Genomic DNA, 27,533 nt, shown 5'->3' with positions numbered 1-27,533 from the left:
CTGACAATACTTTCTAATGGTTTATTGATTGCCATATTTAGTGCATGGATTTTTGGTTATGATTAAACAGTCCCTGATGTTGGAATGTGTTGTAAAGAAAAAAGTTATTTACTACAAAGTTATTGTCACCTTATTTATTACGGTAAAATTCTGGCAAACCAGCTGCCAGTTTTTTATCGCAAAAATAACGTTTTTATAGACCTAAAAATACTGTCACCTTTTTTTATGGTAAAATTCTGGCAGCCCCGCTGCCAGTACTTCACCATAAATTTAACATAATTATTTTTTTTACGGTGCAAAATTAATTGGTTTTCCCCAATGCGCACACTGTCCACGACGGGGGTGGGTCACGGTGTGCACGTTTGTTGGGCATTGCCTTGTGCCCGGACTTATTTCTTTTGTAGCTAATTTCATCCGAGCCCCAACTTTGAACTATTTTCCCCTTAACAGAATCGCCCACTGCAGTAATGGGCGTATTAATCACAATGGCCATCCGTCTTAATCACTGAGTTCACAATGACCGCTCCTCTTCCAGCCCCTATTAATCAACTGTTCACTGCCCCCCGGGAGCTCTGACGTGGTCGCTTCTGTAAATCCTGCCGCTGAAGCGCTAATAACGGTTTACTATTACAAGGACACGAAGAGGCGCTGCCGTGCATCCAAAGAAATCCCCTAAGAAAAGCGGCACTGTGTTCTCCACCGGCCGACAAAGCCCAGGTCAGCTTTCTTTGGTTACCTTAAAACGAATCGCCAGCTTAGCGCACTTTTTAAAAAACGTTTTCCTTTTTTCTCTACAGCGTTATTAGATCAGGACAGATATGGCCAGATGCCACACGGACTGTATCGAGAAGCCCGTCTGTGCCGCTTTACAGAAGCTGGGACGGGTGGTCGGCAGACACCCCTGGTGGTTCTTCCTGATTCCCCTTTTCGTTTCGGCAGGGCTCGGCAGCGGCTTTTATTTCCTAAAGCAGGCCGAAGCCAACGACATCGAGGACCAGTTCACTCCAGTTGGCGGACCCGCAAAGGCAGAGAGGCACCTGGTCAGTCAGTATTTCCCCACAAACGAGTCCACTTTCACCCCTCAGAGACTCACCACCGATGGGTCGTTCGCGGCGTTCATTGCTGTAGACCAGAGCGGGAACATCCTGAGTGAAGAAGCGCTTTCGGAGGTCCTGCGGATTGACAGCGTGATACGAAACATCACCGTGTCCGAAAGCGGTCATGCCTTCAACTACATGGACATCTGCGCACAGAAGCACGGGGACTGTGTCCCCAACCCGGTGCTCGAAGCTCTGGGGAACAATGCGAGCAACGCAGAAAGCCTCGTCTTCCAATACCCCATGATGAATACGAAAACTGGACCGGTGTTTCTGGGAATGGCACTTGGTGGAGTGAAAACGGACGATAACGGGACAGTGCTGAGTGCGAAAGCCATCCGAGTGATCTACTATCTGAAGGAGAGCGAGGTGGAGAGGAGTGATGTGTGGCTGAGGGAGTTCATGCGGGTCTTCTGTGGAAATGACAGCGGCTTTGAGATGAAACTGAATCAGGTAAGGCTGCGAGTGCGCGTGCGCGTGAATGGTAGGCTGTATAACCTTCGTGTTTCTTTTAAATCAACAGGTGCGCATTGTAATCATTTTATGTGGTGTTTTGATCAGACTGGAACAAGCACGGCTAGATCGAGAAACCACCCTCTTAAAAAAAAAAAAGAAGGTGCCGGAGTGGTTCTGCAGAGCGATGCCAAAGGGTAACCATTTTTGGCTCCCAAAGAACCCAAAAGTTCCAAAAAGAACATTTATTAATACAGATCCAAAACTGACATAACCGATGATAACAAATTTGTGACATACCAAAGGATCATGATTTTTAAAGGGACTCTTACTGTATACAGTAATACAGGCTATATTCAGGTTTACTTAATCTGTTAGTATCCTGCTAATAGCCAACTATATATACATTAACTATTTCATGGGGTTTTTTGCCTTCATATTGGGAAGTGTTTCAAAGCACAACTTCATACGCAAAGAAACCCTTCCCAAAAAGAAATGGTGCTACAATGAACAATCCATGAAAGAACCATAAAGTACCAAAGAACAGGGATTTTTAAGAGTGTCGGCTATACTTCATTTTCTGACAAGACCTCACCTGTAGAGCGCTGCGTTATTCTGGAGCACATCCTGGCTCTGGTTAGAATTACCATTAAGCATTTGATTTATTATACATTTTAAAGCAGCCCGGAATTAATTATGTTGCCTTACAGCAACAGGTACAATTAGTCAGATGTCGTATCCGCCACAATTTAATTTTAGTCTTTCCCTTCTCATCACTTACAGCTGACCTTGAATGGAGATTCCAAATCGCAGCGTGTGAATGAGTGCCCGGCGATGGGCTGGCATTAGGCCGGGACTGGTTATGGCATATGCAGCATGATAGGCTCCAGCTATTCACCTTTGGATTCACAAAATTAACTGATACTTTTAAATAGATTAAGACTAAATTAAATGTTTGTCTTAAAATCTGTTTTCCTGGTCCAAATTGTCTATTATACAGTGCATTTCCTGTCTATCTATCTATCTATCTATCTATCTATCTATCTATCTATCTATCTATCTATCTGCTTGTCATCCAGGACCGGCTCCTGCCAGCCCCCGCGCACGCGTGCCTACAATTGGACTCAGCCAAATAAACTGCACTGCTCCGCTGAAAATCAAATAAAAACTGGAATGTAACTGGTTATTCCGCGATACACACTGTACTGCTGCTCAATAAATAAAATAAAATAAAATAATGAACTGTGATGTCCTGCGGTGGGCTGGCGCCCTGGCCGGGGTTTGTTTCCTGCCTTGCGCCCTGTGTTGGCCTGGATTGGCTCCAGCGGACCCCCGTGACCATGTGGTTGGGATATAGCGGGTTTGATAATGGATGGATGGATGAATGAACTGTGAACTAGATGTTGGTAATGTATTAAAAATCTGTACTGATTCTCTCAAAATTAAATAAAGAAGTGTAACCTGGTCATCCACAATATACACTGTAGCACATGCTCGGTAAATAAAATAAAATAAAACAATGATCTGTAACTAAACCAGATAATCTGTTATGTGTTATAAAAACTGTACTAGTCCTCTGAAAATTAAGAATATAATTGTAATGTAAATAGTTAATCGGTAATGTAATATACTGTACAGCTTCTCTGTAAATAAAATAAAATAAAATAATTAATAGTAACTTAATTAGATAAACTATATGTAAAATAAAAAAAACTGCACTGATCCTCTGAAAATTAAATATGGAACTGTAATGTTGGTTTATCAGCAATATACACGATCGCTGCTTGGTAATATAATAAAATAACATAAAATAAAATAAAATAAAAGAATGAACTGTAATTAAACTAGATAACCTGTAATATATTATTGAAACTGCACTGGTCCTACTAAAATTATCTAAGTAAATAACTGTAATGTAACTTGTTCATTAAAACAACATAATACACTGCACTATTCCTAAAATAAAAAAAAAATAATGAACTTAAACTGAACTAGATAATTTGTAATATAGTATATTATAATACTGTTTATCTGAAAAATAAATTAAGAACTGTAACTAAACTAGATAATCTGTTAAAGATAATCTGTTCCTCTAATAATTAATTAAATAAAGAACTGTAACAAAACTTGTTAATCAAAAAAACATAATAGACTATACTGCTCCTTTGTAAATAAAAAATAAAATAAAATAATGAGCTATAACTAAACTAGATAATCTGTACCATATTATGATAAACATACTGATCCTCTGAAAATTAAATAAATAAAAAATTGTAACTTGCTACATTTAGCAACTTGCACTGTACCGGTCTTCTGTAAATAAAATTAAAAAGTAAAAATAAAAATCGGCAGTGCGCTCCTCTCGAATTTCTTGTATACTAAGTTTGAGGAAAAGGTCATCAGAGCCAATTCCAGTTGCGCAATATTTCTCAAATATCATATCTCTTTGTTTATCATCATAAGCAATTAATAATATCGCTACACAATCATTTATCTCTATTTATAATCAAACTTTATATTAAAATGATATTTTCGCACTTAGGGAGGTTGAAAACGGTGGAGGAATTTGTTCATAATTAAATATGTATTACCTAGATTACGTGCAGAATAAAATGAGTTATAGTCACCTAAAAACATAGAAAAAGTGTTAGTATTATATAATATTTGTTACAATCAACTGCTATAGGTAAAACTTCATTTAGCTACATTTAATTATAATAATGATGGCGGAAATTAAATCATAAAATTAAATGTATTACCAGGTTGGAAAATGGATGAATGGATGGATGACGGGGACGTAGCAGGTTATTGTTCCCATCCATCCATCCATCCATTTTCCAACCCGCTATACAGGGTCACGGGGGTCTGCTGGAGCCAATCCCAGCCAACACAGGGCTGAAGGCAGGAAACAAACCCCCACTGCAGGGCATGTTCAATGTTCACACGTTATTGTTAAACTGACGATGTATAAATTAAAATGAGTAATAGTTATTGAAAGAATATACGTTATATTGAATACAGTTTTTAATATCGTGTACACATTTATATTTCCATGATAAAAAAAATTTGGATGATTGTTTAAATAAAATACTACTTCCGGTTGCGTAATTTTTCTCAAATTTCATATCTTTTATGCTTTTTATCATTATAAATATCTATACAAAATGTGAATCATTTATCTGTAATTAAAACCACATTCCAGAAAGTATTCAGTTAAAGTACCCCATTCCTTATTGTTGATATAAAGCAGGTGTACAAAATCTCATTGACCAGGTCAAGGCGTTTTCGAGTGATCGTGTTTACACACAGACACACAGATATCATTTCAAAAATGGTATTTTCGGACTCAGGAAGGTCTAAAACGTCAAGATTCATCAAAGTCTCGTGGTCGACGTTTTTCACGATTCCTATATATTCTCTATAGTATGTACAAGAAAGTAAAAGTAGAACTCATTAACTGTAACTAAACTAAATAATCTGTTATATATTATAGAAACTGCACTGGCCCTCTGAAAATTAATGAAAGAGATATAACAAAACTAGTTACTTAAAACAAGATAATACACTGTACGGATTATTTGTAAATAAAATAAACCAGACTGTAGTTTAATGTGTTGTCTGCGTTGCATGACGCTATACTGCTGCTCAACAAATAAAAGACATGAAAATCAAACAAGTGCCGGTTAATGTACAGTTGATTTCGTTCTTTTCTTTAATTCTCCGAGCCGCAGTGCCGAGTGTGCTCTCACATGTTGTAGATAAACTCAGTCTGCCGCCCTTCTTTATTTTATTTTTTTATTTTATTTTTACATTCAGAGGCGCCTCACTGGTGCCGCTGCACATCAGATTAACTCGCTAAATTACAATTCTTCATATTCACCTTACCTTAATTTACGGTAATTTTTCCCATTCGTGGCCCTTCTCCTACCATAACTTAAAAATGAAAGAAAGAAAAATGAGTGTTAAGTGGGCAGAAATGGCAACGAGCAGAGGGTTTCCAAATGTCGGAGGTGTATACTGCAGGATTGAAGGTCTGCAGTTGAAGGGGTGTCTGCTGCGCGCCTTCATGAACCTCTAAGTCAGCGTGTTGTCCCCCCTGACATCACAGTCCATCATTCATTTGTTATTTTCAGCGTGATTCTTCTTGTCATTTGCTGACAGTCAGCCTTTTCTGTTCTTTCTTATTCAGGTTATCCAAACGCTCTGAATTAACACTCCTTCCTGGGGTTTTCATTATTAACGGGTTTATTTATAATATTACAGTAATAAGGAAAACAGCCTCCAACTATAGGTCACGATAATTAAAGGGTCTTCTGCAGGCAAAAACACACTTTCACAAATTTGTGATAAAGTTCTTATTAAATAAAATGAGTTTTGCGGTGAACAATGACAAGCAACTGAAAAAGAAACAGCAGAAATTATTCGAGCAGTGTGTAAAATATAAAAAAATGGTGGAAATGAGAACCATAAATGAGCTTACATTGGGGTTTTCCTCACACAGGTGACAGACATGCACCCAAATGGACTGGTGGTCCCAAACTACCCCAGCATAAGAGTGCCCTGTGAGTGAATGGGTGTCCTTATTGAATTCAGTGCATTGTGTAACCTTGTGTGGAAAAAGAGGGTTTAGAAAATGGAAGGTGGGGGGGCCTGTGGTGGGTTGGCACCCTGCCCAGGATTGGTTCCCTGCCTTGTGCCCTGTGTTGGCTGGGATTGGCTCCAGCAGACCCCCGTGACCCTGTGTTCGGATTCAGCGGGTTGGAAAATGGATGGATGGATGGAGGTGGGGGGGCGGCAAATTTTGTGGTTGGAGAGACTAAATGTGGAGAGAATACCATACTATACCATTTTCCCAATCCCCTGAATCCTAATACAGGGTCATGTCTGCTGGAGCCAGCAAGCACAGGGCGCAAGGCAGGAATAAACCCTGGGCAGGGTGCCAGCCCACCGCAGGGCACACGCACACACCAAGCACACACACTTGGGATGCCAATGCACCTAACCTGCATGTCTTTGGACTGTAGGAGGAAACCTACGCAGACACGGGGAGAACATGCAAACTCCACGCAGGGAGGACCCAGAAGCGAACCCAGATCTCCTTACTGCGAGGCAGCAGCGCTACCCACTGTGCCACTGTGCTGTCAATGGACAGAATATAAAAAAAACATGAAAAAATGGATGGGGAAAGGTGTGTCTCCACATATTTTAACAAATACAACACACTATACAAACAGGCAGTTCTCTTTATTTGCCAAGAGCAACCAATGACACAACTGTTTACATTAACTATGCAAGGCAGGAACAAATCCCCAAGCAGGGCGCCAACCCACCGAATAGCACACACACACACACACACACTCACACACCCACACACCAAGCACACACTAGGGACAATTTAAGATTGCCAATGCACCTAACCTGCATGTCTTTGGACTGCGGGAGGAAACCGGAACACTCATATGTCCCTGTTATATGCCATTTGGTATGGGATACCTAAAAGCAGTGTAATGCTTGAGATATTCCATCTTTTGGAATGACAGAGACACAACAACTGGACAGACACAGATACACAGACACTTACCTTGTGATGGATGGCCGGGGTTCATGCCTGGCTGGGATGTCCCTTCACCACATCTGCCAGGAGGACAAGGGTGGGAAGCCCAATATCTCCCCCTGGATGCGGTGCCTCAGACTCCCCCAGGGCTTCATTAGGGTTGGAGTTCTTTGCAGCTCTGTGGGGTTCCAATCAAGGACCTGGAGCACTTCCGGGTACCCAAAAAAAAGGGAGCCAGCGACCACCAGTCAGCAGCCAGAATCGGGAGGAAGAGGACGAGGTTGCCAGGGAGGAGTGGTGGTGGAAGAAAAAGTGTGTGGACTTGTGGTGTTTTGTTTAAGCACTGTGCTTGGGACTGTGTATTGCCTGTGGGACATGGGGAAGACGTGCGTCTACAGGGGAAGAAAATAAATAGTTTATTTTACATGTGTCGCCTGTGTTCAATCTGTGTCAGGTCAGGCGCTATATAGTGTCCTTTTTACATCCTTTTACAAGTTGTGCTACCTGTCTAAGACAGGTGAATATCTAAGTAATGAACTTAGACCTCAGCATTAATGTTTGCAATGCACCACGTATTGAAATGTATTTTGTAATACATGTAGTAATAAAATGCATTGCATTTGTAATTCCTACAGATGACACAACACAATCATTTGTAGCAATTAAATGCATTACAACACATATTTGTGATGCACCATCTGTTGAAATGACAAATGCAATGCGTGTGTCTCTGATTTTTGCCATTTGGTATGAGTTTCATAATAGCAGTGTTAATGTTTGTGATGCACCATCTGTTGGAATGACAGAATGACAGAGACATAGCAACAGGATGGACACAGACAATTAACCCATTTACTAGTTGTGCTACCCGTCTAAGAAGAGTTGAAATCTAAGTAATCAATGTAGACCTCAAAATTAATGTTTGCAGCGCACCATGCAGTGTATATGTCTTTGTTATTTATCATTTGGTATGGGTTTCATAAAAGCAGTGTTAATGTTTGTGATGCACCATCTGTTGGAAGACAAAGCAACTGGATGTACACACAGACAGTCCCATAGACACTTATACTTTTGTTAAGGAGGACATCATTTTGTTTTTTAGGTCTCTTATTTTACGTCTCTATCAAGACAAGATGAGTTTGAGGCCAACTCCAAGAAAGTGATCCCTCTGTTTTCCATCACCTACTTCCTTGCGATATTCTTTTCAATTGTATCATGTTTAAGGTATGTATTGTGCAAATGTTATCAGGAATGGTATTAAGACCAATTAACACAAAAGTAAGAAAATGGTAAAAATTACACTACAAATTGTTTGAAATGTATAGTATACTGCTTCTAGAAGTGCAGGCGAACAGTGCAAGATTTTATCCAGCATAAAGGAAACAGTGTTATAAACTACCAATAGGGTCGTAGTATCCCTCCGGTGGAACTCTCATTTGTACTTCTGCAGGGTGTATTAGGAGCTGTAGTCCTGCGTGACAGGCCTGGTGGGGACATTGGGTGACGGCAGGGGGAGCTGTAGGGGAACAATCTGCCTACTTTGGGGGATTTCCGCCTGGCCCGGATGTGCTACTGATGTGTAATGACCCTAAAATACTCCCAGGTCCAGCATAAAAGATGCCACCTTGTCTATATCAGGCTGACATCGTTGGGGAGGAGGTGGAGGACACTCCTAGGGTAGTAGAGGAAGGAGATGGAAGGGGACCAGTCATAGCTGTTATAATTGTGCTGGACTGATTTAATTTTGTAAAGGAATTATTGTATTAAACATACATTTATTTTACCTGAAATTGCGTTTGGCTGAGTTGTATGTGGTGTTCAGAGCTCTTGGGCACCCCCTCAGGTGGAGACTCTATCTATCTATCTATCTATCTATCTATCTATCTATCTATCTATCTATCTATCTATCTATCTATCTATCTATCTATCTATCTATCTATCTATCTATCTATCTATCTATCGTCAACGGCGCTATATAGCACCCGACCCGGCACAGACTGAGGCAGAGGCACGTACTTAAACAAAGCACACTTTTATTCTTCTTCAGTTGGGGGGCACGCCTTCCCCGTGTCCCACAAGCCCAACACAGTCCCAAAACACCCACTAACCAGAACACTCTTCTCTTCTCTTCCTTTCTTTACCACCACTCCTCCTCAGGCTTAGTCCTCCTCCTCCCGACTCTGGCTCTCCTGAGTGATGGTGGCTGGCCCTTTTTATACCCCACCTGGAAGCGTTCCAGGTGCTTGGCCACCTGGTCCTAATTGCCCTTCCGGGTGGGGCTGAAGATATGACCAGCCAGGCTGCTGACTCCATGCAGCTCCCCCTGGCGGCCATCCGAGCCCCCAACCAGGCTGTGGAGGACTCCATCTCCCATGGAGCCATGCGCAGGGTTGGGGAATCATTGGCTGCCAGGGAGGCTGCCACCAAGCGTCCTGGGGAAGGTATTGAGGTGACCATGGCTGCTCCCCCGGAACAGATGCAGCATTGGACCCGGCTGTCCATTACACTATCTATCTATCTATCTATCTATCTATCTATCTATCTATCTATCTATCTATCTATCTATCTATCTATCTATCTATCTATCTATCTATCTATCTATCTATCTATCTATCTATCTATCTATCTATCTATCTATCTATCTATCACACCAACCTGTAGTGGACAACATGTACCAGCTAGAGGCCAATACAATGGTGAGATCTGGGGAGGCTTCATTTCAGGGCTGTATGCTCCACATGCCTACTAGATGGCAGCATTACTTGGATGCTTATAGGGAGTGCTGGGAATTGTAGTCCAGGAGCAAAGACCCATTGGAGACTATGGGTGCTGCCAGGGGATTCTGCAGGGAGTTACACTCCTTACTTTATGGGACTTCCGTAAAATTCGAAAGTAATTCAATTCAAGCACATTTTTCATTATTATTTTGAAAAGGCCATATAAGATGCTGTTTTTAAAATTTACATCCATATACATTATATAAATTGAGCGGTACATTTAAGTTGCCCATCTCTACAGCTTGCGCAGCATTTGCTATTTTTCTCTCACACACACTCAGGGTAAACCACATGTTAAAGGAAAGTTCCAGATTTGGCATTACAATAGTGATTCCAAGTGATTCATTACGCACATATCGCTTGACTCCTACATATCTACTGATAGTAAGTACGTAAGATATATCTTTACTACTTTTATATACTGTTTAGTTTACTCAGGGCTGTAAGCCTGAAAGCTGGACTCGACTTCAATGAAACAATTGAAGCCTTTTCATGGACAAAAGCGCGAAGGAAGACATTCTAGTAGGTATTTAAGACGACTTGAAGAAATTCAATGGAAACTTTTTTTGTAGGTGTTAATGTTATGCAATTTCATAAGTAGTCTAGTTTTGAATTAAAATATAATGTGGTTCAAAGATTATAAAGATTGTATTAAGTGCTTATCTGTTTCAAAAATAAACTATTAAAGCATGCATATTGTAATCTTTTTAGTTAGCCAATAAAAGGTGTCATTTTGCTTGGCTTTTCTCTAAATACGTATTAAATAGAAAATTATAAATCAACTTTTTGAGGGTACAGAATTATGTGCTTTGGCCTAGGGCGTAGAAATGTGTAAATCCGGACCTGCATCTTACCCTCAGTTACACCCTTTGACTGTCTCCTATGCGCACATGTGTGACACAGCCTTATACTATAATCATCCATCCATCCATTTTCCAACCCGCTGAATCCAAACACAGGGTCACGGGGGTCTGCTGGAGCCAATCCCAGCCAACACAGGGCACAAGGCAGGAACCAATCCCGGGCAGGGTGCCAACCCACCGCAGGACACACACAAACACACCCACACACCAAGCACACACTAGGGCCAATTTAGAATCTCCAGTCCACCTAACCTGCATGTCTTTGGACTGTGGGAGGAAACCGGAGTCCCCGGAGGAAACCCACGCAGACACGGGGAGAACATGCAAACTCCACGCAGGGAGGACCCGGGAAGCGAACCCGGGTCCCCAGGTCTCCCAACTGCGAGGCAGCAGCGCTACCCACTGCGCCACCGTGCCGCCCACTAAAATCATTTAAATTAATTTTTCCCCTACATCAGGCAACATTCAATACCCCAGAATGACAAAACGAAAAACAGGATTTTAAGAATGTTTGCAAATTTATTAAAAATAAAAAACAGAAATCTGTCGTTGACGTAAGTGTTCAAACCCTTTTCTACGACATTTGAAATTTGGCTCAGGTTTCCATTGATTGTCGTTGAGATGTTTTTACACCGTGTTTGGAGTCAACCTGTGGTCAATTCAGTTGGCTGGACTGATTAAGAAAGACACACAGCTGTCTGTAGAAGGTCCCACAGTTGAGCAGTAGGGACCAGGAGACTAGCCAGGGTTGGGGGAAAGCTGAACAAAGCAAAGCACAGAGATATCATTAATCAAAGACCTGCTCCAGAACACTCTGGACCTCAGAATGGGCTTGAAGGTTCACCTTCCAAAAGGACAAAGCAAAAACAACACAAGAGTGGGCTTAGGGACAACTCTGGGAATTTCCTTGAGTGTACCAGCCAGAGTCCTGAGCTGAATCCAATCAAACATCTCTGGAGAGACTTGAAAATAACTGACAACTGACAGTCTCCATCCAACCTGACTGAGCATGAAAGGATCTACAGAGAAGAATGGTAGGAAATCTTCAAGGTTTGATGTGTCAGACCCAAGAAGACGCCAGGCTGTAATTACCAGCCAAAGGGGCTTCAACGAAGGGTCTGAGGTTATTTCAGTTTTTTATTTTTTAATAAATTTGCAAAAAATTCCCAAATCCTATTTTTGCTTTGCCATTGTGGAGAGAAAAAAAAAATGTAAGTGATTTTAACACAGGACTGCAACATTAACAATGTGAAATTAGTGAAGGGTCTGAATGTTTTTTGGATCCACTTTAGGAGGTATATTGAGATTAGGGTGCAATGAAGCAGTGATGTGCATTTCTTTTGCTGACTCTTACTAATTTAAAAGTTTAAATATTTTCAGGTTTGACTGTGTAAGAAACAAGGCCTGGGTTGCAGCTTTTGGAGTTTTCTCCGCTGGCCTCTCTGTCCTCTCTGGATTTGGTTTGCTCTTATACTGTGGCATGCCTTTTGCGATGACCGTGGCGAATTCTCCATTTCTCATTCTGGGTAAGAATCACACAAGTTTCATATTTATATTTTGTTGACTAAATGAAGAAAAAGTGAAATCATTGTTTGTTGCACTCTAAAAATCAAGCACATCACTCTTGTCATCATACAATTCTCAGTGTTTTGGAAGAGAGTGGATGCAAAGACTAAAACCTTTAAATTTAACTTCGGTAGGGCAGATTTTTAGCAGATGTGGCAAAGTCTATGGAGGATGGACTGGGATAAACTTTTAAGGTCGAGGAGTAGTGGAACATGTTTTAAAAATGCTTTATATATAATGCAGGACAGGTACTAACCTAAATTTGCAATTACAGTCGACCTTTGATATACGACCGGCCTGACATGCGAACAACTTGCTTTACAACCAAAATTTTTGTTTTGAATTACGACCAACATCTTGCGTTACAACCCGAATGCGGTCACGTGTATCCGCTTGTGCGATTGTAAACAAACAGTCGAGAGCGTTCGTAAGCGTCAGTCGGAGCCCAGATACATGTGTTCGTGGACGTAATTTCGGTCAGTGCAGTGATTTATATAATTTATTTCGATAATTGCTAAGGAAGGAAGCGAAGGTAATGAAGGTAAAGAAAGCAATCACAATCGAAACGAAGAAGGAAATTGTGTGGAAATATGAGAGTGGGGCAGCACGGTGGCACAGTGGTAGCGCTGCTGCCTCACAGTTAGGAGACCCGGGTTCGCTTCCCGGGTCCTCTCTGAGTGGAGTTTGCATGTTCTCCCCGTGTCTGCGTGGGTTTCCTCCGGGCGCTCCGGTTTCCTCCCACAGTCCAAAGACATGCAGGTTAGGTGGACTGGCGATTCTAAATTGGCCCTAGTGTGTGCTTGGTGTGTGGGTGTGTTTGTGTGTGCCCTGCAGTGGGTTGGCACCCTACCCGGGATTGGTTCCTGCCTTGTGCCCTGTGTTGGCTGGGATTGGCTCCAGCAGACCCCCGTGACCCTGTGTTCGGATTCAGCGGGTTGGAAAATGGATGGATGGATGGAATATGAGAGTGGCGTTCGTGTGACCGATCTCGCTAATATGTACAGCATGTCGAAATCCACCATCTCGACCATTTTACAAAGAAAAGATTTGTATAAGGAGGCTTCTTCTAAACAATAACCACCTTCCATTTCATTCTCCTCCACATCCCGTCCTGCAGCCCAAAGATGTCAAATTAAATGGTGAGTACAGTATGAAATTGTTGTTTCTGGTAGACTAGGCACTTTTTATAACTTTTTGGTTAGTACATTAGAAAAAGTATTGGTGTTTTTGGTAAATTATGCACATTATACAACCCTTTTCTATTAAAAAAAGTTAAGTAAGTGTTGCTGTGGGTGGTTCGGAACACATTAAGGGCATTAAGGGAAAAATAGTCTTGACTTACAACCAACTTGAGTTACAACCAGCCCTCGCGAACGAATTGAGTTCGTAAGTCAAAGGTCCACTGTAGTGGGAAATTTAATAAACTCCAAAGTGGATTAATAAAGGTTAGAAAAAGAAGCTGCAAAACAAAAAACAGATGAATAAGGCATACAAGATTAATAACTCCGATGTGAATTGTAGGGCATATGAGAACATGAGGACAACTATTAAGAAGGTGAGGTCATCCGAGGGAATAACAGGCTTGCAAAGAACACATTTTTGGGGTGCCAAAGCTGGACATCCCTATTTACAAACACATGATGGTGTAAAAAGGAAACAAAATAGTTTCCACATAAAATAAAGTGGTTGCCATTAATCAAGCCTATCTAGTCTGCCTTGGTGAATTTGTGAAGTACCTTAGCTCTGGTCAATTCATGAAGAAAGGACACCCCCTTCTTGGCAGTTGCATTTTAATAGCTCAGGGCCTGGAAAGTGTGGACTCAGTTGGCCTCACTGTGTGGTTTCTCTGTACTGTGGAGGCAGAAAAACACAAGACAGTTAGTGGCAGTGCCCCCTCTCGGCTCAGGGTGGTATCACATACCTGGGAAGAACTTGAAGGGCGATCCTTATATGCGCATTGTGGCAAGCGGCTGGAGGTGGTACCCAGCCGGGACGCCCAGAAGGACCGGAGGAGGGATCACACCTCCTCCAGACCACGAGGGGGCAACCACCCTGGTGGCTTTGGGGACCACGGGAACAGAGCTTAGAAGCTCAACCCTATTGGGGCCCGTGGTCACCTCCAGGGGGCGCCCAGATACCTGAGGATTCCTGGCACTCAGCACTCCCGCCACACCCAGAAGTGCTGGGGAGGAAGAAGACCAGGGACACCCGGAGTGATTCTGGGTGCACAGCTGGCACTTCCGCCACACCAGGGAGTGCCGGCCGGCGCTCATTGGGAGGCACCTGGAGCACATCCGGGTGATTTTAAAAGGGGCCGCCTCACTCCATTCGATGGCTGGAGTCAGGAGGAAGAAAGACAGAGCTCGGGAGGAGAGGAGTGGAGACGGACCAGAGATGGTGGCATTGGTTGAGAGGCCTGGACTTTGGGGTTAAAGCGGGTTGTGTGCTGTCACTTTGTAAATAGTATGTACAATAAACGTGTGTTGGGTGTTAAGTCGATGGTGTCCGCCTGTCTGTGTCCGGGCTGCTTACCACAGCATGCATGACAAAGGATATTAGGGAGGTTAATAAACAGTTAGAGAGGAATATAGCAGATTAGGTAAAAGATGACCCAAAGAGATTCATTCAGTATTGTAGTAGTAAAAGAACAGTCAAGGAGGAGGTGAAGTGCATCAAGAATAGTAAAGGAGAATTCAAAAATACAGACAGTGAAATAGTGGATGCTCTAAACATGCATTTTCTGAGGTCTTCACATGTGAGGAAGTGGACAACCTGCCAGAGGTAAAAGGGACTACTAAGGAGAAGCTGAGTGATTTGGAAATAGTAGAGGGATGTTATGGTGTATAAAATCTGTACATTTTGGTTTAATTTTCCATTATATTTTGGTCAAGATAAAACAACAGATGAACTACAATTAAGACAAATCAAAGCAGGTTTTCTTACACCTCACTTTCAAACAGCTGTTTCCAACATTGAAAGGAAGACATTCTGATGGCTCATTTACTTTATAACCTGGGAAAGGAAGCCTGAGTTGATACCTTAGGCTATTGATTACTTTATGGATGGACATCTGGGACAGCAATTGGGTTTATGGCCCGGGAAAGGGAAACTGAGGCAATATCAAAGAACTTTATTATCTGGGAAAGAGTTTGAGCAAAATTCATCAATCACATTGACAGCCAGCCAATCAGGTGCATGTGCTGTGAAACCAAGGCATGACATTTCATAATAAATATGCCTTGGTTTGGAAGAAGCAAAAGGAGGAGAAGAAGCAAAGAGAAGAAGAGGAACAGATGAAGACGGCACTGGTCGTCAGAAAGGCATCATGAACTTCGATTGCTAAACCAAACGCCTCCCGGGGACATTCATCCTTGTCATCTGTAACTTTTTCGTAAGCTTTTCCTAAAGACTATATATATTCAGACTTTCCTATCAGTACCTATTTTCTATTATTCTTTGTTCCAGTGGTATTATTATTATTCTTGTAATAAATACCCTGCTACTTTTAACTTTCTATGATTTGTCTTAATGTCTAGAGTGATTGAATTAATAAGTTAGATTTCTTTGAGTACCTGTTGTAGCCAGATTTTTTGCCATTATTTCCGTGCTGCGAGGTTTATAAGGCTGAGAGTGAGGGCGCCACTCAAAAGAAGGGACAGTACGAGGAAGAAGAAGGTATTCTTGGCTGATAAATGGCCGATAGTCAAGAGTGCTGAGTCTTTGTATGTTTAAATGTATTCTTGTGGACCAAAAGTAATATTTAGGTCTGAGATATCACTAAAACATTGTATGTTGTTCGTGCCGATAATAAGTAAGTCTCTTGAAGTGCTGAGTGACAGGCTGATGTGTGGTATAAAGTGCAAAGGGTTAATCAGCGTGTGTGTGTCATTCATGGGGCACTGTTGTGGTTAGGGTCTGTGTGTGTGTGTTATCTATGTGTGTGTGTTCATTTTAAAGTGCAAAAGTAGACCAACCCGATAACGAACCTGACGAGAACATTTACCCTTAGGAAAACAGGTAAAGGGTAAGTAGAGGGAAATACTACGATAATACAAGGGAGAAGTGCTGTTCTGATTAAATAGGCTGCAATCAAACAAATCCCCAGGACCAGATAATATTTATCCTTGAGTTCTTAAGGTGGTCAGCGAGTACATATATAAACCCTTGATACATATTTGTAGAAAGTCGCTACTCCCTGGAGTATTTCTGAAGGACTGGGAAATGGCAAATATCCCATTATATGAAAAGGGTGATCAGGTAGATCCATGCAACTATAGGCCGGTAAGCTTAATATGGATCACAAGTAAATTAATTGAAGGAATTATTAAGAAAAAGATTGAGCAACACATGGCAAGAACAGGAGTTTTACTGATGTGTCAGAATGGGTTAAGAAGAGGGACGTTGTGTTTTACTAACAAGCTGGACTTCTATGAGGAAGCAACAAAAGGATATGATAGATAGATCTATCTATCTATCTATCTATCTATCTATCTATCTATCTATCTATCTATCTATCTATCTATCTATCTATCTATCTATCTATCTATCTATCTATCTATCTATCTAAGTGGAGTATATGATATTATTTATCTTGACTTTCAGAAAACATTTGATAAAGTGTCACATGAGAGGTTGGGCATCAAACTAAAAGAAGTGGGAGTTCAGGGTGTACTGTGTAGATGGGTGCAGAATTGGCTCAAATACACAAAGCAGGTGGTGATGGTGCGAGGAACCTCATCAGAATTATCTGGCATTAAAAGTGGTGTCCCATAGGGGCCAGTGCTACGGCCGCTGCTGTTTTTAATATACATATAACAAATGATTTGGATAGGAATATAAGTAACAAGCTGTTTAAGTTTGCAGATGTTACCAAGATAGATGAATTTGCAGATAATCTGGAATCTGTTGAATCATTACAGAGGGATCTGGATAGAATACAGGCCTGGGCAGATATGTGGCAGATAAAATTTAATGACAGTAAATGTAAAATATTACACATAGAAAGTAAAAATGTTAGATTTGAAAACACAATGGGAGGTCTGAAAATGAAAAGTACATCTTATGAGAAGGACTTAGAAGTCATTATGAAGTTGAAACTATCAACTGTCAGAGTGTTCAGAAGCCATTAAGAAGGTATCACAAAAAGCAGACACAAGAGTCATAAAACGTTTTGGGGCAGTGACCCGTGTAATATTCCCTGACTGCAAATGGAGTAATTGCTAGCACCAATGTGCTCAGAACGAAGTCCAAAACAGAACTGATTAGGTTAGTCAAATATGGAGGCTTTAAAGGCCAGAAAAGGAAGTGAAGTCATCGAGGGTGGAAGCGGAAGGGTCCTCTTCCACAGGTTCACACCCAGACGTGACATCATCAAAAGGGCCAGAACCAGAAGTCTCTTTGGTCATGGGTTCTTCACCGGAAGTGATGTTATTCTGTCCGGAAACGGAAGTGGCGTCATCAAGATTGGAAAACAGAAGTGACGTCATCAGGGCCAATTTCCCGTGAACGGTCTGAAGGAAAGTGAGAAACAAGGTTACTGCTCTCCGCCACCCCCTTGGTCTGGCGTGGAATTACTGTCATTTAGACCCTTTAGCTGCCTCCCATGTGCACGTGTGTGACAAAGGTTAACAGAATGTTAGGTTATATAGCACCCTGATGTGTAGAGTACAAAGTTCAAGGACCTCCAAATGCACTCCATGACCCCCAAATCCACATAAAAATATATAATTTTTATTTTTTTATGATAATAATTAATAATAATTTTTAATAATTTTTTGCATTTATATAGCGCTTTTCTCACTACTCAAAGCGCTTAGCAATTGTAGGTTAAGGGCCTTGCTTAAGGGCCCAACAGAGCAGAGTCCCTTTTGGCATTGATGTTTAAAAATAAAAAAAATGATGTTTAAATACATACAGCCTTTTTAAACAGAGTTTATTTTATCTTTAGAAAAGTAGCCTAGTTAACTTTAAGGCTGATGTGAAAATGAAAAAAGTCAGGAAAAACACTGGAAGCCAAAGAAACCAAAATAAATCATCAGTTCAGTGTAGTTTATCTGATTCTGGTTCAACACTTTCGAGTTTGAAAGATTTTCTTTCAGAAGCCAGATTGGTATTTTAAATGAAAAATTACAAGCCCGGGCAGCACGGTGGCGAAGTGGGTAGCGCTGCTGCCTCACAGTTGGGAGATCTGGGGACCTGGGTTCGCTTCCTGGGTCCTCCCTGCGTGGAGTTTGCATGTTCTCCCCGTGTCTGTGTGGGTTTGCTCCGGGCACTCCGGTTTCCTCCCACAGTCCAAAGACATGCAGGTTAGGTGGATTGGCGATTCTAAATTGGCTTGGTGTGTGGGTGTGTTTGTGTGTGTCCTGTGGTGGGTTGGCACCCTGCCCGGGATTGGTTCCTGCCTTGTGCCCTGTGTTGGCTGGGATTGGCTCCAGCAGACCTCCGTGACCCTGTGTTCGGATTCAGCGGGTTGGAAAATGGATGGATGGAAATTACAAGCCCTATGTAGGATGAAATTGATGGGACTTTATGTTTTCTGTGGATTCCTGCACATGTTGGTTAGGGTGGGAATGAGCAAATACTGCAGATATCTTGGCAAAAAAAAGCAACAAAAAGGGTGGAAGTGGATATGCATCTACACCATGGTAAAGGAGAAATGAAAAGCATAATCAAAACTAGAATTAGAAGAATATGGAAGAGAAGAAGACAGGGAGACATTCAGAAAGAAGTGGGATGGTCGGAAACTGCAAGGAAGAACAGAAGGGAGGAGGTGATATCATTAAGATTAAGGTCTGAGCACACAAGATTGAATACAAATTTGTATTTATTTAAGACACATATTGATGGGAAATGTGTGTATTGTTCTTGACTAAGGAACAGTCAAACATCTACTAGCAGGGTGTCCATGATCTACTCATGAGAGAGAATGTTGGTCTTTACTGTTGGAAAGGAACAAATTACAATTTCATATTAGTAGTATTCTTCATGAGGGTTCTCGTGATTATGGGTTTAAATATCTAATACAGTGTCTCTGTGGTTTGTGTGCGCTGGTGTTGGTGAGATCTCCTCTTATTGTTTATTCTTAGTTTTTGGATTTTTTTCTGGCTTTTACACATTTCTGCTCTGGTTAAGGATTCTGATTTCTGTTTAGTGCTTTAGGACTTGATTGCTTTTTGTAGCCTTGTTTGGCTCTGTTGCACATTTGTTCTATGTTTCCTCTTTTTTACAGTAAATCTTTTTAACTATAAAGATTCTTTGTTTGCTCTTTCATCCCCAGAGGAGGTTTATGGTCACCCTCCCTATGGTGAGGTTGGGAATATATTTTATTAACATTACTTATACTTTTGAACTTTTGAAGTCAAAGTCCTTAAGGCCTGGTGTAGGCTGAAGCCAGCCATTGAAGTAGGCAGTCAGGCTATCTGGGAATGGGCCTCGTCTGGGCAAACAAGTAGTGAATCCAGCCTGCTTTTTGTCTCTTTTTTGGAGGCCTAACGCATGTTTGCCATGTCTGTGCTGCTGCAACACAACACAAGTAAGTTCTTCAGCACTGGTCCTCTTAAAAGGCAACTACAATAGTTTACACATTATATTCATCAGTTTTGAGGTTTAATATGTTTGTCACGTCAATGCACATTATAACAATGCCTTGGTGATAAGAATGACCATTTAGCTGGTTTGGCTGCATTTCTCTAGTTCATGGGTATCAAACTCCAGTCCATAGTGGCTGCAGGTTTTCATTCTAACCATCTTCTTAATTACTGACCAGTTTTTGCTGCTAATTAACTTCTTTTGCCTTAATTTTAGTTAACTTGACTCAGGCCCCTTAGTTGTTTCTTGCCAAACAATAGTGAGACACAACAACAGTGAGGCACAAAACAAGCCGCCACATAGACCAGCTCACCTGTGCCCACCACACAATATCTGAAAATAAAGAAAGTTGAGGTCTCTGTAAGGCTGATCTCTCAGATCAGCAAAACATTTTGACGGTGTTTTTAGAAAAAACAGAAAATCAACAGTTTTGGAAATGTCTGCTGTGGCAGAATAATTAATTATTTGCTAACGAATTTAATTAACAGCAAGAATCAGCTTCTCATTAAGAAAGTGACTGGAGTGAAATTTAGCTGGTCATCTGTTGGCTTGTTTCACATCTCATTTCTGTTTGACTGTCATTTAAAGAAGAAAAGAATCAATTCAGAGCACTGAAAACTTAAAAATGGCTATAAAAATGAAGGGAAAAAGAATTTCATTAGCAGTAAAAACTGGTCACTGATTAGGAAAGGGGTTAGAATGAAAACCTGCAGCCACTGCGGCCCACCAGGCCTGGAGTTTGACACCCCTGCTCTAGTTGATCAACTATGTCATCATTTCCCACTTTCTTCAAAATGTTGCATATGAATTGGTCAGTTTTACTGTAAACATACACAAGTTCTGCTGTCACGTTTTCTTTTATAAACCAGTAAACCCCGATTCTCTAAAGAATCGCAAATCTAAGAATGGCAATTACTGTCTGTTTCTTCCAATCTATGTAGGGATGTAAGCTCATGGAGGGTGGGAGCGTCCTGGGAAAGTTCTCATTTAATGAAAGAAATATATTTGTAGTAAAGCTGTTTCCTTTTGGAGCCATGACATGTTAAAAACTAACAACAATCTACATAGTGACGAAATACGTTTAGACAACACGTTGTTTGGAGGCTCACTTGAGCACCTAAATGCATAGCTTTGCTAGCTTAGCCTGGCTTAGCTAAAGTAACGATTATACAACAGGAGTTTCTAACGGCCATATATAACCAAAACAATTGTTCAGCCTTACCTATGAAATGTAATCCCCAGGGATTTGGTTTTGGTGCGTACAGCGGTTTGTACAATCCCAAGCAGCACATTATTCATTACTTCACTGTGAGCCTGCGTCCGTACATATCTACAACCGCTTTACGTCATGTTTAGTTTACAGGTTGTGTTGTGTTGTTTGGGCGCCACTTACTGACTTTGGGAAGACGCTGGGTGTGACTGTTGGGCACTGTGCGAGTGCACGTGCGCTTTTGACACGGATTGCATCCGGCGTCCGTGTATATATACAACCTACCTACTGAGTCTGGGAAGCCGCTGGGTTTGACTTTAGGGCACTGAGTAGCAGTGCGCGTGTGCCTTGATGCGTCCGTGCGCCCGTGAGCCTGCGTCCGTACACCTTCGGTTAGTAATATGGATACGGACTTTTACGTGGAAAATTGCATACAGTATGTATATTTCAGGTCTCTTTGTGTGCATATGCAAGTTTTATAAATGTGACCCCAGGAAATGAGCGGAGATGAGGTTTAAAGCCACATTTTAGCAGCGAGTCAATGGAGTGTAGATTAAGATGGATGTGGTAAAACGAGCACCGGGTGTTTTAATTGTGATCATTTGTTTAGTGGTTTTATTAGTTTTAAGGCAACCTTTCTTATGCCTGTGTAAATGTGCACTGGTCTAATTAGATCATTACTGGCCAAGCAGCAGCAGCACAGTATTCAGTAGGCAATGGCTACAGGATGAATCAGATACAATAAAGGAATGGGTTAGCGCAAGAGAAGGGTTGTGTTTTATTTTGAGAAGGAAACTTATTGCTGGGCGGCACGGTGGCGCAGTGGGTAGCGCTGCTGCCTCGCAGTTGGGAGATCTGAGGACCTGGGTTCGATTCCCGGGTCCTCCCTGCGTGGAGTTTGCATGTTCTCCCCGTGTCTGCGTGGGTTTCCTCCCACAGTCCAAAGACATGCAGGTTAGCTGGATTGGCGATTCTAAATTGGCCCTAGTGTGTGCTTGGTGTGTGTGTTTGTGTGTGTCCTGCGGTGGGTTGGCACCCTGCCCAGGATTGTTTCCTGCCTTGTGCCCTGTGTTGGCTGGGATTGGCTCCAGCAGACCCCCGTGACCCTGTGTTCGGATTCAGCGGGTTGGAAAATGGATGGATGGAACTTATTGCTGGTGGGAGAGGTAATATAGAAGAAGGAGAGGGCAGCATCACTTAAGCTGAGCATCTGTTAAAGAGCCGGACGGAGTGCTATGAAGGCTCTGTGAAGTGGCTGCAGCTGAAGAGAAAGAGGGGGAGAGAACCAGGAGTTAATCAGAGGAGGGAGGCTAATAATAATAATAATAATGCATTTTATTTATAGGGGCACTTTACATTAGCAGTAAATCTCAAAGTGCAACATAAAAAGTTTAAACAAAGACAAGGCAAGATAAAAACAGAGATAAAACAACAATAATTCTAGCATTCTTGTTAATATGCTTTCCTAAATAGAAAAGTCTTTAGCTGTTTTTTAAAACAGCCCACAATCTGCTGTGTTCTCAGGCTCTCTGGTAGGACATTCCAGAGCCGTGGAGCAGCGGCCGCACAGGCTCGGTCACCCATTGTATGAAGTTTGGCCACAGGGGGGCGAAGGCGGTAGGTGTTTATAAAACTGAGGTTTCTTGTAGTGGATTGTAATACAGTATAAGGAGTTCTTGAAGATATTGTGGAGCATTTCCATGGATACACTGGTGAGTGAGCAGACAGAGTTTGTATTTGATACAGAGATGGATAAGGAGCCAATGAAGTAACCGAAGGATTGGTGAGATATGTTCATATTTCCGCACCCTCATTAGGATTCTTGCAGCACTATTTTGAATTTGTTGGAGCTTTTGAAGGCTCTTGTTGGGTATCCCGATGAGGAGTGCATTACAATAATCCAGTCTGGAGGAGACAAAGGCATGAACCAGCTTTTCAACATCACAGAGGGAGAGGTAGGGATGGAGTTTGGCTATGTTTCGAAGATGAAGGAGTGCAATTTTACAAAGGTGATGGACATGTGTATCAAATGACAGATGGGAGTCTAACTTGACACCCAGATTTGTAACAGAAGGGGAGAGGGTAATGGTACGGTCAGAAAAGGAAATACATTTTACAGAGGAACGAAGTTGATGGGGGGGTACCAATTAAAAGAGCTTCAGTTTTGGTGCTATTCAGCTTGAGGAGGTTCTTGGACATCCAGGCCACAATGTCATCCAAGCAGGAGGAAAGGGTTGATGGAGGTGTAAGAGAAGTCGAATCCAGTCTCACATAGAGCTGCGTATAGGCTCAAGATGTGGCAGCATTTGGTGAAGGACAAGATGCCCTGGGAGCTGTGGCAACCATTAGTGGCAGTGGTTTGGATCTACTGCATGTAGTGGATTGGAGATGCACAGGATGAGAACTTGAAGTTTTCCCATTGTCCCGTTGAGGACAAAAAGAGAATTCGGAGGACATAATAGTTTTACTTCTCCACTTTAGAATTTTTATTTATTTATTGAATCTATAACTTTGCACTACAACGACCCTGGTTACTTTTATGGCATGGATGTTCTTTAAAATTATTCTTTGATTTATTTACTGTACCATTTTTGCACTTCAGTTTCCTGTTTTAAAAGAAAGACATTCTTCTGATTCTGCACTTGTGGTCCATCCTCGATTATGACTTCTGATGTCCCTGGGTAAATGAAGGAGCCTATAGCTGTGGGTCTGAAGAGGAATCAAACACTCAGTTGACGAATGTCTTGAATCTCATACTGTAGCCTGCAAACCCAGTCCAACCAGACACCACACCACAATGTTTGAATACTCTTGATAATGATTTAAAATATTCTCCTTTTGAAATTGTCTTCCAGGTATCGGAGTGGATGATATGTTCATTATGATTGCTTGTTGGCAGCAAACGAAAGTTCAAGACTCTGTGGAAGATCGCTTAGCAGAGACATACAAAGAGGCCGCCGTCTCCATCACCATCACCACACTGACTGACGTTTTGGCCTTCTACATTGGCATCATGACTCCCTTCCGATCAGTGCAGTCCTTCTGCCTTTACACTGGCACCACCGTTCTCTTTTGCTACTTATTCAACATTACTTTCTTTGGGGCGGTTTTAGCTCTAAATGGTAAAAGAGAGGAGAGTAACAGACATTGGCTCCTTTGTATGAAGGTACCAAAACAGTCCCCAGCAGAGTGCTCTAAAGCATACAGCCTCTGCTGTGTAGGGGGTTCATATGACCCATCTACTGGTGCAGAGACTGAACACCCAATGAACCTCTTCTTCAAGAAGTGCTATGGTCCTTTTCTGACAAATGCCTGGACCAAATTTTTTGTGGTGCTCTTGTATGCTGGGTACCTAGCAGCCAGTATTTATGGATGTTTCCAGATAAAGGAAGGAATAGATCTTAGAAATCTGGCTTTTGACAAATCCTATATAGTCAGATATTATGACCACGAAGGAGCATACTTTTCAGAACACGGTCCAAATGTAATGGTTGTAATCCCAGAGGAAGTTGCCTACTGGAATATAACCATTCGCGAAGATATTGATAACTGCATTGGCCAATTTAAAAACCTTTCGTATATTGATCAAAATCTTTCTGTATCCTGGCTTCAGTTTTATGAACATTTTGCACAAAAGGCCAACATTAATATAAATAGCCAAACGTCATTCATCGATAATTTACCTATATTTTTTAGGAATTTTCCAGATTTCAAGCAAGATGTTAATCTTTCAGGGGATGTTATCAATGCTTCTCGTTTTTTCATTCAGACAGTAAACATCAACAATGCAGTTGCTGAAAAGAATATGCTGACTGAGCTGAGAGAGATGGCAGAAAGCTGTATTGTTCCCCTTGTAGTGTATCACCCGGCCTTCATCTACTTTGACCAGTACTTAGTCATTATTAATAATACTATCCAGAACATTGCAGTGGCCACTGCGGTAATGCTGCTGATCTCACTTCTGTTGATTCCAAATCCACTTTGTTGTCTGTGGGTGACATTTGCTATTGCATCTGTCATTGTAGGTGTGTCAGGATTCATGGCATTCTGGGATGTGAACCTAGACTCCATCTCCATGATCAATTTGGTCATCTGCATTGGCTTCTCTGTCGATTTCTCTGCTCACATCTCCTATGCCTATGTGTCCAACAAGAAACCAAAAGTCAATGATAAAGCAATTGATGCTCTCTATATCCTCGGCTACCCCATTGTACAGGGAGCCATCTCGACAATTCTGGGGGTTGCGGTATTAGCTGCTGCAGAAAGCTACATTTTCAGAACATTTTTTAAAATTATGTTCTTAGTCATTGGTTTTGGCGCTTTCCATGGCCTCGCTTTTATTCCAGTGTTTCTCACATTCTTTGGCTTGTGTGGCAAACCCAGTGAATTAAATTGTGAAGAAAAAAGTCGAGCTGAGTTTCAGTGCAGACCCAACATGGAGTTATACAACAGAAATATGGTCCAGTTTAACAACAGTAACGCATCCCTTCGCCACCTTAACAGAACTAAGATGGATCCTGACTGCCCCTAAGAAGATTGGAAGGTTTTCTGTTTTTGAAGCTTGTTCTTGAAGATTTACTCCCAGCTATCGAAAAGAAGCCATTTCTCTAAGCTGGATGAACCTGCTTGTTTGATAGTAATATGCTTATTTATTGTAAAATTAAGTCAGCTTTTCGGAGGGAATACTTCAGTCCATTTCTTGAGTTGTTTGTAACCCTGCGCACATTTCCATTTGTTACGATACATCCAGGACGTACTTTAGGGACTTTCAAAACTCGACTTGATGTTTTTCTGGAAGAAATAAGTGGATAGGACTGGCGAGCTTTGTTGGGCTGAATGGCATGTTCTCGTCTTGACTGTTCTAATGTACTTACACAAGACGCTTCACAAACAAGAAGAAACCATTCGGTTCACTTGTCTCTCATTTGTTCATCTAATAGCTGAGCTGTCCCCAGTGTCTTATCCAGATTCTTCTTAAAGGTTGTTCAGGTTTCTGCTTCAACTCTGTGTGTTGGTAGTTTGTTCCAGTGTCCTGCGGCGGCTCTTTGAGTATGGAAGTGCTTCCTTACATCAGTTTTCAATACACTTCCCCTTAATTTCCACACAGACAGAATGTTGTAGCCCCCAGGTACTATTCAGTAATTTCCTATAGGGTTATATTCAGGGCATCGCTTTTTATCTTGGAACTTTTATTGTAATCCTCCTCCATTTTTATGTAAAAAAGTCAAACTGCCATCAACAAACATGGAAGTTTCAACTGGTGTTTGAAAAGGTTTGTTAATGGCAGAGTCTCACCAAAAGTGATTAACTGGCAGAGTCTCACCAAAAGTAATTTGTTTTCATTGCTATCTAAAACTGAAACACCTTTAACAAAAACATTCAGAAATCTTAACAAGTTCCTAGACCCCATTTAACACTTAGTGCTGTATTTCTGGTATACAAAGGAATAGTAAGCAGACAGCGCACAGTAAGTCGCTTTGGATAAAAGAGCCAGCCAAGAAAATAAATATAAATGTATACTTGCCCCCTGCTCACTTCGCTTGCACTACATGCCAGCCATTCCACATCTCTGCCTCTCGCGTTGTGAACAGGGGGGCTGAATGCATGCTAAGGAGATGCGGTCGCTCCTTCGAAGCCCCCTCTTAAATGGTGAAACAATGGGAAACAAATACATTTTTTTTACCTCCTCTTTGCTCGATCAGCTGGCTTCCTGCTGCTGCTGCTGCTTGTGCCGTGCTGCGTGATCTGAATGTCTCACAGCGCATCAAACATTTAAAAGCCTGTACATTAGCTGTCCTCCTTGTCTCGCGGGACGTTAAAGTGTCTCCGAGAAAATCACATCTCGACCCAAGATTTTTTTGTATAATAGAGAGACATAAATAAATCTACTCTTTCTATATAAGGAGTTTAGTGAAATCGTGTACCATTTTCATGTGAAGTTTTCATGCAATGCTCATTTTTCTTCAAAACCATACATCATATAGTATACATCTGTATATATCATTGTTCATTAGGAGAATACAACAATGAAACTCTCACATCAATACAAACAATTTAACACACATTTGTCAAACAAAATGCCTTATATACATCCACTCCGCTAAGAACAGTAGTAGTTCAGTTGTGTGTTAGCAGTCGACAAATAAAGCCAATGTAATGGCACACTAGTGCAAGTTATAACACTGCATAAGCATTCAATTGCCAGCTGGTGATGACTGGTGATCATGCAGGAGATGTCGTACTTCTTCTGCGTATTACGTTAGATACTGGCAAAACTTCAGCAAGTAGATTACAATTCATGTTACACAGACACACAATTTCCAATAGTTTTAGCATTTGCTATATCTATGAATAAATTTCAAGGCCAGAGTTTTGACCGTGTTGGTATATACCAGTGGACCGATAGTGAGAGAAATGAGCTATTGG

The 27,533-nt window shown here is 41.5% G+C and overlaps 1 protein-coding gene across 1 annotated transcript; it reads left to right on the top strand.

The window, feature by feature from the left end:
- Positions 1–288: 288 nt before the first annotated feature.
- On the top strand, positions 289–25,793 carry ptchd3a (patched domain containing 3a). Its single transcript, XM_028804352.2, has 5 exons — positions 289–717; positions 798–1,550; positions 8,207–8,328; positions 12,125–12,270; positions 23,963–25,793. Exons 2-5 carry the CDS (start codon positions 819–821, stop codon positions 25,636–25,638), a joined length of 2,676 nt encoding a protein of 891 aa, XP_028660185.1. The 5' UTR covers positions 289–717; positions 798–818; the 3' UTR covers positions 25,639–25,793.
- Positions 25,794–27,533: the final 1,740 nt, after the last annotated feature.

This window comes from Erpetoichthys calabaricus, chromosome 6, assembly GCF_900747795.2.
Source record: "Erpetoichthys calabaricus chromosome 6, fErpCal1.3, whole genome shotgun sequence".
NCBI classification, from domain to species: domain Eukaryota; kingdom Metazoa; phylum Chordata; class Cladistia; order Polypteriformes; family Polypteridae; genus Erpetoichthys; species Erpetoichthys calabaricus.
This window is presented reverse-complemented; position numbering and strand designations above follow the sequence as displayed.

Coding starts and splice junctions, on each gene's coding strand:
- ptchd3a (XM_028804352.2), top strand. CDS start 819: ATGGCCAGATGCCACACGGACTGTATCGAGAAGCCCGTCTGTGCCGCT. Junction 8,329..12,124: donor TCAATTGTATCATGTTTAAG/GTATGTATTGTG, acceptor AAATATTTTCAG/GTTTGACTGTGTAAGAAACA. Junction 12,271..23,962: donor TTCTCCATTTCTCATTCTGG/GTAAGAATCACA, acceptor ATTGTCTTCCAG/GTATCGGAGTGGATGATATG.